Consider the following 13,177-nt stretch of genomic DNA (forward strand, 5'->3'; position numbering starts at 1 on the left):
CCGCGGGACAGAGGGAGGCTGCCACTGGGGCTTTCCCCCTGCTGTGACCCCATGGCAGGTGGAGCATCACCTGCAAGTCGAGGAGGTGCGACTCCGACCCGCGGTGGGGTGGGGCAGGCGGCCGCTGCCCGTGACTGAGGGGCTGGTGGAAGTCAGGCTACCCGAAGGCTGGCTCCAAGTGTGCGACAAAGGCTGGAGCGCCCACAACAGCCACGTGGTCTGCGGGATGCTGGGCTTCCCCGGTGAGAAGAGAGTCAACGCGGCCTTCTACAGGTGAGGGGCTGTGGGTGCTCGCTGGGGAGCGGATGGAGAGACCTCCGAGAGGGTAGGGGCCCTGGGGAGCTCGAGGGTCTGGAATAAGGAGAGAATACGACCGCCGTTGCGAAGCTGGACGGGGCTGAAGAGCTGGGAATCTTGCGGGATGATGAAGGCTTCCCCAAGGGCGATGTGGATGGGGGCCTGCGAAGCTCCAGCCCGCACGTGTCCGAGCCGGGTGGGGAGAGTGGCCGCGGGTCACGCGCGGGTGCCGTGACACCATCGGTCGCCAGGCAGACTCGCCAGCCGGGGGCGCGCCGGGCCCTGCAGGGCCACACCCAGAGCCCGCGGGCGGGGACAGCGCCGGTGGGGCCCGGCCCTCGGGTCCGCAGTCACCGAGTTCAGTGAGGGCGCGGCGGCGCCGGGCTAGGTGGTCGGGGCCGACAGTGTCCCCGCCACAGGGTCGAGCCCGAAGGAGCCGGGTATGAGGGGAGAGACCCGGCCCTGCAAGCTCTCAGGACTCCTGGGAAACTTTCCAGAATGTGATGGACGAGGCGCCCCCGTCTGGCCTGGAGCCCTGGTGTCCCCGCGGCTTCCAGGGTCATGAACGTTTCTTTGCCTCCTCGGAGTATCCGAATTTGGTCACTTTGAGAAATCTTTACACTGGCTCTCTATAAATTTTCTATTTTGCAGGCCAAATATGCTCGTTTTCTTCCACCCTTCCTTAGATCAGTTTTGCTGAAAGGCCTCGACATTTAGAAACTTTCTACTGAGCACACTATTTCAGATGTGGTCTGATGGCGCAGGGCACAGGAGAAATGCTGCTTTGGGCTCAAGCTTGTGTCTAGTTTGCATGGCCTTTCCCTTGGGGCAGCATCCTGCTCATGGTGAACTTGTAATCACCCAAAGTCAGTTCTTCCCTTGTCCTTAATACTGATAGAGCAGCCTTTTTGGACTGAAGTATGTTAAATCTGTTACCATATTAAATTTGTTTTAATGCATCATTTAAAAGCCATTAAAAAACCACGAAGATCCCATAAGATTATCTTGAATCCTGACTTCATTTTCCATCCATCATTCCTCCTAGCCTCTTGTAGTTGACAGACATAATAGCTATGTCTTCTGGCTTCTTCAAAATGACTATAAAAAAACATTTGAGATATTTCAAACCAAAGGTTAACTCTTCTTGCAGACCTTTCCTCCAGATTTAGATCAAGCTTCTAACAATCACTGTGAATTATGTTTTTCCAACTTAATTGGGACGAAGCAGAACACCAGGGGATGTAGCCAGCATGTCACTGTCTTATCTATAATGAAACCATGGGAGGTTTTGTTAGTCTTTGCTAAAGCCCAGGCACACTATGTCCAGTCATTCTCCAGCCTTCCAGTTTAGTAATCTTGTCCGAAAAGGAAATCATAGTGGTTTCAGCTTCTTTTCAATGAAATTCTTGCAGGTCTCTAAGAATCACCATACTTTCCCCTAAATGCTCACAAACTGTCAGGACCAGTAGATGGCATAATGGCTATGTTGCTGGACTCCCATGTAGTCAACTGTGGTTCAGGTCTCCTTGGAACTCATGCGGGACACTTGTGTGTGCGTGCCCAAGATCCCAAGAGGAGAAGGGATTATAGCGTGGCCATCCCCGCTGGGGGGTGATTTCTCACTTTCTGTCTCTCTCTGTCTCTCCAGCAAGCACATGCGCCCTATAGCAAAAATCTCTTGAAAAAAAAAATCTTACAAAGTTTGTATTTAATAACTTATTCTAGAATATTATTTGTAAATTGTCCTTTGTCTTTTTTTTTGAAAGTCAGTCCTTTATCCAGTCGCCAATTATTGTCAATTTGCTCAGATTGTCTCTGGATCTGAGACACATTCTAAAGTTCTTTCAGTCCCAAGGAATAAATTTCATCTGGTCTGGAAACTTAAACCATTTTAAGACAAGTTCGTGCTGGCTTCTTGACTGTCATTTATCTTGGGGCTGAGTGCTCTGTGCTTATTGTAAACTAAGCATTTCTCTGTGCTTATTGTTTACCTTTCCTAATCTAAGAATGAGGTTCTGAAAGATTAGCAGGACTTAAATAGCAGTCATTCCACAGGAAGAGGTTAGCATGAACAAACGTGTAGAAATTCATTCATCCAGTATTTATTTATTGAGACCCTACTGTGTGTCAGATACTGTTGTAGACACTAGGGATTCAGCAGTGAACAGACAGAAGTCCCTGACCTCATAGACTAGGGGAGAATCAGAAACTACATAATAAAATTGTAAGATTTAAGGATACTAAAAAGAGTATGATGGATAAAAGTAAACCAGGTGTGCCAGCTGGTGGCCTGGTGGTTAAGGAGACTGGATCCCGCATGGCTAACCACGTAGTTTGAGTACTGGACCTGTTGGCTTGAGAAACATGCCAGGCACATATGCATGTGTGCCCAAAATCCTGAAAGAAGAGAGAGATGGAAAAGGGATTGCGGCAAGACCATGCCGATCGTGGGGGGTAGAGGGAGGAGTACTTTCTCCCTCTTCCTCTTTATCTCTCTGCCTCTCACACTCTCTAGCAACAACAAAGAAGGAGAGAAAAACTATAAGGCTAGATCTGAATTGGGGGGAGCTTAAATTTTAAGAGGTTGGGGAGATGAGGTGATGCACCGTGTGAAGAGCTTTAAAGACGAGGGACCAGCAGTTAGCATAATGGCTATGTTGCTGGACTCCCATGTGGTCAACCGCGGTTTGCATCCCGGACCCAGTGGCTTAAACTCATGCCAGGCATGGGTGCGTGCGTGCCCAAGATCCCGAGAGGAGATTAGAGAAGGGATTGCAGCGTTGCCATCACACCTGGGGGGTGATTTCTCGCTTTCTGTCTCTCTCTCTCTGTCTGTCTGGCACGCGTCCTATGGCAAAAACCTCTCCAAAAAAAAAAAAAAAAGAGCTTCAAAGAAGAGAGAGTGAACAACTGAGTCTATGCAGCCAATAGAGCTACAAATACATAGATGAGAGCCGAGGAATGAACGCTAGACTTAGCAATGTGGAAGTCACTGTTGACCCCAACGCAGATGACCAAGAACAGGGTATATCTGGTAGACAGCAAGTAGACATGACATTTCACTATCCTCTATAATGACACACAGAAAAATAATGGAAGAAAGAACTAAAGGGATAAAGCAAGGCCAAGAAATTGAATACTTTTTCCTTCCAGGTTTGTTCATTTGTTTGTTTGGTTGGCCATAGAGTGCATGCTCTTGCCATGGAGAGGCTAGACAGAGCGGGATTATTGTCAATTTGCTCAGATTGTCTCTGGATCTGAGACACATTCTAAAGTTCTTTCAGTCCCAAGGAATAAATTTCATCTGGTCTGGAAACTTAAACCATTTTAAGACAAGTTCGTGCTGGCTTCTTGACTGTCATTTATCTTGGGGCTGAGTGCTCTGTGCTTATTGTAAACTAAGCATTTCTCTGTGCTTATTGTTTACCTTTCCTAATCTAAGAATGAGGTTCTGAAAGATTAGCAGGACTTAAATAGCAGTCATTCCACAGGAAGAGGTTAGCATGAACAAACGTGTAGAAATTCATTCATCCAGTATTTATTTATTGAGACCCTACTGTGTGTCAGATACTGTTGTAGACACTAGGGATTCAGCAGTGAACAGACAGAAGTCCCTGACCTCATAGACTAGGGGAGAATCAGAAACTACATAATAAAATTGTAAGATTTAAGGATACTAAAAAGAGTATGATGGATAAAAGTAAACCAGGTGTGCCAGCTGGTGGCCTGGTGGTTAAGGAGACTGGATCCCGCATGGCTAACCACGTAGTTTGAGTACTGGACCTGTTGGCTTGAGAAACATGCCAGGCACATATGCATGTGTGCCCAAAATCCTGAAAGAAGAGAGAGATGGAAAAGGGATTGCGGCAAGACCATGCCGATCGTGGGGGGTAGAGGGAGGAGTACTTTCTCCCTCTTCATCTTTATCTCTCTGCCTCTCACACTCTCTAGCAACAACAAAGAAGGAGAGAAAAACTATAAGGCTAGATCTGAATTGGGGGGAGCTTAAATTTTAAGAGGTTGGGGAGATGAGGTGATGCACCGTGTGAAGAGCTTTAAAGACGAGGGACCAGCAGTTAGCATAATGGCTATGTTGCTGGACTCCCATGTGGTCAACCGCGGTTTGCATCCCGGACCCAGTGGCTTAAACTCATGCCAGGCATGGGTGCGTGCGTGCCCAAGATCCCGAGAGGAGATTAGAGAAGGGATTGCAGCGTTGCCATCACACCTGGGGGGTGATTTCTCGCTTTCTGTCTCTCTCTCTCTGTCTGTCTGGCACGCGTCCTATGGCAAAAACCTCTCCAAAAAAAAAAAAAAGAGCTTCAAAGAAGAGAGAGTGAACAACTGAGTCTATGCAGCCAATAGAGCTACAAATACATAGATGAGAGCCGAGGAATGAACGCTAGACTTAGCAATGTGGAAGTCACTGTTGACCCCAACGCAGATGACCAAGAACAGGGTATATCTGGTAGACAGCAAGTAGACATGACATTTCACTATCCTCTATAATGACACACAGAAAAATAATGGAAGAAAGAACTAAAGGGATAAAGCAAGGCCAAGAAATTGAATACTTTTTCCTTCCAGGTTTGTTCATTTGTTTGTTTGGTTGGCCATAGAGTGCATGCTCTTGCCATGGAGAGGCTAGACAGAGCGGGAAAGTGAGAAATCACTTCCCAGAGTGCAATCCTTTCTCCTCCAGTCTCTTGGGATAGGCCCCAGAAATTTAACATTTAACACCGAATTGGAGAATTTGGCCTTTGTCTTGCAGAAAACTTTTAAACAAAGGTACTTATATGGAGTAGTGATAAAATAAAGCCAGAATTTTATAAAATTTACCTAATAGTAGAGAATGGGGAGTGGATTCCGTAGATGCCATAAGACTAGTTAGGAGTTTGTTGTGAAAACAAAGCTCATTGGGAGAATGACAATAGAGTGGAAAGAATGGAGTAGAACGACTAATGGCATATAGAAAATGAGAGAAGAGACACCTAAACTTACTCTCCTGCTGCCTGAGAGAAGGATGGTAGCATCAGGCATCTCTGGGCTTCAATTTAATATGAACTAGCTTTGGAGAAGAGCCATCTTGGGTGAAGTTTGAGCCTCCTAATATCGTAGCATGCACAGTCTGAAGTCATTTTAGAGATCAGAAGTATTTGCTGTCCATTTTGGCATCTGAATCCGGGCTATGTAGGCGGGCCAGGAAAGAGATGTACTAAAGCGCAGAGGTCATTCTTAACAGGGAGAGGATCCCAGGAGTCAGGAGAGATTCTGGGGTAAGGGAATGCTGCAGATCTTTCTTCACAGGTCACGTCAGGCAGAAGGAGAAGTCTCATAGGTAGCTAATTATAAAAGATAGGTGAGATACTTAAGAACACCCTACCTTGGGACCAGCAGTTAGCGTAATGGCTATGTCGCTGGACTCCCACGTAGTTGACTGCGGTTCGAGTCCCGGACCCGGTGACGTAAATTCACGCTGGGCACGTGTGTGTGCGTGCCCAAGATCCCAAGAGGAGAATGGAGGAGAAGGGATTGCGGCGTGGCCATCCCCCCTGGGGAGTGATTTCTCGCTTTCTGTCTCTCTGTCTCTCTCTGTCTGTCTGGCAAGCGCACGTGCCCTATAACAAAAACCTCTCCAAAAAAAAAGAACACCCTACCTTCATTAGAGAAAAAAAGGATCTGCTAGTTTTTAAAGGAAGTCAGTAAGATTTGGGGAATGAAAAAAACAGTATTTTATGTATTCATAAACTTGTTTTTGTAGTTTTTTAAAGTTATTTATTTAATTTTATTTATTATTATTATTATTATTATTTAATTTTACCAGAGAGAGAGAGGTAGAGTGATAGTGAAAAAGCAAGCCACCGGATCCGGAACTTGAACCATGATCAACCGTGTGGGAGTCCAGTGCCTTCACGACCATGCCACCTGCTGGCCCCTCTCTCTTCTCTTGTAATATTCTACAACTTTTGCATGTTTTAGGGAAAAACTACCAAAATAGGGATCAGCAGGTGGCATGGTGGTGGTGAAGGCACTGGACTCCCACGTGGTTGATCACAGTTCAAGTCCTGGACCCGGTGACTTCTTTTTCACTTTCCTTCTCACTCTCATTCTCTCTCAGGCCAAATTTAAAAAAATAATAATAGGGACCAGCAGATGGTGTAGCACTTATATCACTAGTCTCCCACATGGCCGACAATGGTTCAGGTCCTGGGCCCAGTGGCTTCAAAATCACACCGGGTGCATGCGCATGCATGCCCAAGATCCTGGGAAAAGAACAGAGAAGGGATTGTGACATGGCCATGCCCAATGGGGGTGATTTCTCACTTTCCCTCTCACTGTCTCTCTCTCTTTCTCTCCCCCCTCCACCATGGGAACACACATGCCCGAAGGCAAAAACCTCTTTAAAAAAATAATTTAAAAAATAGTAAAAACAGTGTCCAGCAAGTGGCATGGTGGGTAAAGGCTCTGGACTCCCAAATGGCCAATTGTTGATGGAGTCCTGGACCTGGCGGCTTGCTTTCTCACTTTCCCTCTCTTTCTCTCTCTCTGTCCCTCTCTGGTCAAATTAAAATAAAGAGATTAATAAATAAAATGAACTAAAATACCTATTTTAAAAATAATAATAATGATAATAAATAAAATAATTCTTTTTAAAAATAAAGAAAGAAGAAAGAAAGAATGTACAGATAATTGAACTATTTATTGCACTTGTACAGATAATGAAACTGACCCTCTGAGAGCTTTGGTGCCATTTAAGAAGTCACTGTTCTAGGTCATTTCAGTTTGACAGATATTTATTAATCTCTTAGTAGTCGCGAAGCGCTATGAAAGGTGCTGAAAGTACAAAGGTGAATAAGGCTGCGAGAAGTAACTAGGCACCAGATCACAGAAGACCTTGTAGGCCATCTTGAGGATTCAGATCTTCATGATGAAAAGTAATGTGATAACACTGACGTGTTCTAGCGTAGAGGGCTGTGCAATGACATGATAGGCTTGTGGCTGCAGGAGATCATTTTGGCTGGTGACTGATAACGACTTGGAAAAGAGCAAGAGCGAATGGATTTGAAAGACATTTAGGAAACTGAAATTGACCCTGAGAACCAAGGGAATGAGAAGTCAACATTGACCCCTGGGTTTCTGGAGTGTATTTTGCTGAGAGAATTGTTTTTCTATGTACATTTCATTTCAGATGACTTTAAGATATTTACAGAAGGGCCAGCAAGTGGTGAGGTGGTTAAGGCACTGAACACCCACATGGCAGTCCCTGACCTAGTGGCTTGAAAGTCACTGTGGAAGTGGTGGGAGGATGAGGTAGCAGGTGGTAGGTGGTTAAGGTGTTGGACTCACAACATGGCTGACCATAGTCTGAGTCCCAGACCTGGCAGCTTGCTTTCTCACTTTCTTTCTCTGGTGAGCGCATGTACCCTACAGCAAGTTTTTTTAAAAAATAAGAAGAAATAAAATTAAAATAAATAATTCTTTTTTTAAAAAAATCACACCAGGCACATGTGCATGCATGCCAAAAATCCCAGGAGGAGAACGGAGGAGAAGGGATTATGGCATGGCCATCACCCCTTGGGGGGTGATAGCTCAAATTCCCTCTCACTGTTTCTATCTCTCTCCAGAAAGCACATGTATTCTGTGGCAAAATAAAAGATTTACATAGAAATATCAAGAAAGTGGCCGGCCAGATAGGATGGTAGTTAAGGCAGCTGGATCCCACATGACCAACAGTGCAGCTTGAGTCCCAGGCTTAGTGGCTTGAAAAACACATCAGGCATGTGTATGTGTGTGCCCAAAATCTGAGAGGAGGAAGAAATTAGACCATATAAATGACCACACATGATGTGAGAAGAGAAGAAGGCCATGAGACTGAACTTCATAATTTATTTATTTTTTTAATTTATTATTATTTTTGAGAGTTTTTTTGCTACAGGGCACGTGCACTCGCCAAACAGACAGAAAGAGACAGAGAGACAGAAAGCAAGAAATCACCCCCCAAGGGGGATGGCCATGCCGCAATCCCTTCTCCTCCATTCTCCTCTTGGGATCTTGGGCACGCACGCACATACACCCGGTATGAGTTTAAGCCACCAGGTCCAGGACTCGAACCATGGTTGACTACATGGGAGTTCAGTGACATAGCCATTATGCTAACTGCTGGTCCCAAATTTATTATTATTTTAAAATTTGCAGTAGGGCACATGTGCTCACTAGAGAGAGGGAAAGTGAGAAAGCAAGCCACCAGGTCCAGAACTTGAACCAAAATCATCCATGTGAGAGTCCAGAACCTTAACCACCACCTTGCATGCTGGCCGCCTGCCCCCCCACACACACACCATAGTTTAAATGATTAGGTAGAGGAGGAGCTAGCAAAGAAGATCAGGAAAGAATAACCAGAATTAGGAATAAAACCAGGCTATGGTGGAGCCAGTAGGTGGCAGGGTGGTTAAAGCATTGGATTCCCAGGTCAGCAGATGGCATGGTGGTTGGGGCACTGGATTCCCATGTGGCAGACCACAGTTTGAGTTCTGGACCTGGTGGCTTTCTCTTTCTTTCTCTCTCTCTCTCTCTCTCTCTCTCTCTCGTGCCCTTTAGCAAATTTTTAAAATAATAATTAATTTAATAATAAGTAATTCTTTTTTTAGAATTATTTTTTATTTAATTTTATTTATTCATTCTTTTTTTTCTTTTTAATTTGACCAGAGAGAGACATACAGAGAGAGAGAGAGGGAGAGGAAAAGTGAGAAAGCAAGCTACCAGGTCTGGGATTCAAACTATGGTTGGCCTTGTGGGAGTGTCCAGAGCCTTAACCACTATGTCACCTACTGGTCCCCATAAATAATTCTTAAAAAAAAAAAAAAAAAAAAAAAGCATTGGCCAAATTCTTAAAAAAAAAAAAAAAAAAAAAAGGCATTGGACTACCACATGGCCAAACTCAGTTGAAATCCCAAACCCAGAGGCTTGAAAATCATGCAGGCACCAGCAGATGGTACAATGGTTACATCGCTGGACTCCCACATAGTTGACCACAGTTCAGATCCTGGACTTGGCGTCTTAAAACTCACGCCAGGTGTGTGTGTGTGTATGTGTAGGCACACGTGCGCACGTGCATGCCCAGTGTGTGTGTGTGTGTATGTGTGTAAAATGTAAAGACTTTATAATATAAAGTCCTTAAATAACTTAGAGAAGAGGTATTTCTAAATTTTTCTAAGTATTAATCCAGAGATCAAGATGATTATTTTGAGTTGATTGGTGAAAGAACATGCCATGAATACTTTGTTTTAGACATTTTATATGTGTTTGTGAAAAAGACATTTGGAGGAAAAATTCCAAACCATATTTATAAGATGGAGAAGTTCTAAATTCTTCTTATTATTACTATTTTAATTTGTCAGAGGGCACATAAGCTTGCCACAGAGAAATAGAAAAATAGAGGGGGAGAAAGAAAGTACCCCCCATGGGGCATGGTCATCCACAAACCCTTTTCTGTTTTTCCATCTCATTGGCATGTTTTTTTCTTTCTTTCTCTCTTTTTGTGTTTATCTTTCTTTCTTTTTTAAAAATGTTGCTGTACGTCATGTTGCTTGCCAGAGAGAGAAGGTGAGAAAGCACCCTCCAGGGAAATGACCACTGCACCCTTTCTCCTCCATTTTCTTCTTGGGATTTTGGACACATACATAGCCGAGCCTGGGTCCAAGGCTTGAACTGTGCATTAAGTCAAGTGGGATCCACCCACCTTAACCACTAAACCACCTAGCTGGCCTGGCACCTGACACGTTTTCAGGCCATAGATGGCTGGGATTTTGATATAGTCAACCATGTGGGATCTGGCTCCCTTAACAGGACTGTCCTTAAATTCTTAATGTCTCAGGAGAGGGACCTGGACATTTAAAGATTTGTCATTGTTTTTCTTTATTCATTATGAAATGCATGTGTGGGCATGAGAGAGAAAAGCGTACCCTCCGGAGGGTCACACTGTGATCCCAGTCCCCCAGTCCTCCAGCCTGATGGCTTTTGGGCACTGATGCACATCCCTGTCATATTTCAGACTGATGACGCCAGGAATTTGAACCATAGTCACCACGTGGGATCTGGCTTCTTCTGAACAGTGCATTACGCTATAGCATGGAGCCAGTCCCATACTGGGTATTTTGACAAAAAGACAAACTAAGGAAAAATGAAATTTCAAAAAGTGTGTGGAAAAATAGGGCTAAAGAACTGCTGGTTTATTTTGGTGCCCCCCCCAAATGAAATCTATACATAGCTTTCTCTTTTTTAAAAAAAAAAGAATTATTTAATTTTATTCATTCATTCATTTATTTTAATTTGACCAGAGAAAGAGAGAGAGGGAAAGTGAGAAAGCAAGCCACCAGGTCCAGGACTCAAACCATGGTGGCCATGTGGGAGTGTCCAGCACCTTAACACCATGCCACCTGCTGGTCCCTATACATAGCTTTTTCAAAATACACAGTTTCTACAAATTTTTTGAAGATTTCCCACATCTATCCTCAGGAAGAACCTGGGGCTGGAAACATGAGCTAGGCTCTCAACTTCTTTAAGATGTAGACATTAAAATTCTAGTGCATCTTCACTATGTCAAAAAATGACTCTACAGAAAAACAGCAGAGAAGGAACGCTTTCAAAGAAAGGACAACTAGGGACCAGCATATGGCATAATGGCTATGTCGCTGGACTCCCATGTAGTCAACCGCAGTTCAAGTTCCAAACCCGGTGGCTTAAACTCACGCCGGGCACATGTGTGTGCGTGCCCAAGATACCGAGAGAAGAATGGAGGAGAAGGGATTGCGGTGTGGCCATCCTCCCCAGGGGTTGATTTCTCGCTGTCTGTCTGTCTTTCTGGAGAGCGCATGCGTCCTACAGCAAAAACCTCTCAAAAAAGAAAAGAAAAACTGTTTTTTTAAAGCATTACTTATTTTGTTATTTATTATTATTCTTCAGTTTGATGAGAGAGAAAGCTGCCAAGGCCATGACTCAAACTGTAGTCAGCCATGTGGGAGTCCAGTGTCTTAACCACCACGCCAGCTGCCAGCTCCATGAAAAACTCTTGAAGAATAAAATAAGTAAGTTACTTAGGCCAATTAATGTCGGCAAAAATAGCCAACTCTGTAAAAATAATAGTTAATGCAGTTTTTTTCTAAATGTGAATATAAGTCTATCTCTGGGTGTTCAGGTATGTGGGTTTCTTTTATGTAGTTTTGTGAGCCAGAGACAAAGTTTGGAATTTAGTACAGAGTTTTTCCATTGGCCTGGCTCAAAAAGGAGGGACATCCAGAAGCTGGGATGGGGATAGGGGGTGGGGGGAGACTTATAGGTTATAGGTGAGGTTTACAGCTTTTAGGCTGGTGATTGGAAAAGGAAAATCTACTGAGCAGCAAAGGAATGTACTTTAACAGAGATAAGGAGGCTTAATATATATCACAAGGTTACCATGCCAGGTTCAGGATGTAGGAAGAGTCCTGTTATTAACGGGCCAATCGTCTGTTGATGTTTGTGGGCCTGACTCTCCAGGCCCTCTGGAAAGGATTTTGGACATAGGAAAAAAAGCAGTCAGACTTCTGTCCTTATTAAAAAGAAGTAAGGGGGCTAGCCAGTGGCATGGTGGTTACGGCAGCTGAATCTGACACGGCTGACAGCACAGTTTGAGTCCCGAACCTAGCAGCCTGGAAAACCTAACAGGCTGCTTGTGTGCCCAAAACCCCAAAAGGAGATAGGAATGGAGGGGAAGAGCTTGCAGGGTGACTATTCCCCATGGGAAGTGCTTTCTCTCTTTCTTTCACTTTCTCTCTTTCTCTCTTCCTCTCTCTCTGGTGAGCACACATGCCCTCTGGCAAATTTTTAAAAAGAATAAGATAGGTTGATTTCTCTACAAGTTTGGGGAATTAGCTCAGTTTGTGAATGACCAAAGTTTATAGGATTGAACCTGAGCAGCAGGGGAGCTGTCATCTGTCATCCTAAGCAGCCCACCGTCATGCTCCCAGTCAAACTAAGTCATTGTCCTTTGTTATCCAGCCCTGGTCTGTGGTCCTGAAGAACCATTGTTTAGACAATGTCAGGAGACTGTCTTAGAGAGAGAATCCGAGGAGGGGTAAAAAGATACAGTCATCCTCCCTAGGATGGTTCTCTCTCCTAACCTGGTCTACCTGGTTAATTCTAATAATCCTACTACCTTTCCCCAATCTCTGCCCTGAAGTTGAACTAAAATCTGGACCCAGGAGTCCTTATTCCCCGTCTGCTTTAGTCTAACCTCCGAAGGTGCTGGTAGAGGGAGAGTATCTGTCCTGAGCCCATGGCCCTTATTGCTGTGCACACGCCTGGCAGTCGTGTGCTGATGGCCCAACTGCTGTGAAGGTTAGGGCTTTGGGCGTGTCTGACGTAACATCTTGCCATCGGGGAACTTTCTGACTGCTGGAATCTCTAGTTCCAGCTGCATCAGCCTTTTCCACTTGGTTCTACACTGATCTTGACTATTGTCTTATCCTCACAGAAAGTTGAGGAAGCGAGCGGCCAAAGCCTCGGCCCGACGCCCCAAGCCCCCTGGAAGGTAATGGGGCAAGAGCCCCGGGACCTCCTGCTGGCCCCTGTGGCCCCAGGAGGTGGATGGATGGATGGCAGCCTATCCATGTCCATTCCAGAACCCAAGCTAATGAATTAGGGATGTGACTGGAAAATGGCCATTTCCAAGGGAAGAGAGGGCAGGGGAGGGAGGGAGGCAGGCATGGTGATGTTCAAGCTTTGATCTTAGGGAATGAGAGGAGGGAATGAGGTAGGAATGGCTGAAGAGAAGCCTCCTCTCTTTCTACTTCCCCCACATAGCTTGGACTCCAGCCTCAGCCACTGCGGAGTGGAGGTTCCCTCT

General features: G+C 45.0%; 1 protein-coding gene across 3 annotated transcripts in view; it reads left to right on the forward strand.

Moving 5' to 3' along the window:
• The window catches only part of LOXL3 (lysyl oxidase like 3), a 26,139-nt gene that overhangs the window by 6,208 nt on the left and 6,754 nt on the right, over positions 1-13,177 (forward strand). For all 3 annotated transcript variants that reach the window (XM_027772941.1, XM_006151205.3, XM_027772942.1), the window contains one exon: positions 59-273. In XM_027772941.1, coding sequence (XP_027628742.1) covers positions 59-273 — 215 coding nt within the window. The remainder of the gene's footprint in view (positions 1-58; positions 274-13,177) is intronic.

Source organism: Tupaia chinensis, unplaced genomic scaffold, assembly GCF_000334495.1.
Source record: "Tupaia chinensis unplaced genomic scaffold, TupChi_1.0 Scaffold000316_1, whole genome shotgun sequence".
Lineage (NCBI taxonomy): Eukaryota > Metazoa > Chordata > Mammalia > Scandentia > Tupaiidae > Tupaia > Tupaia belangeri.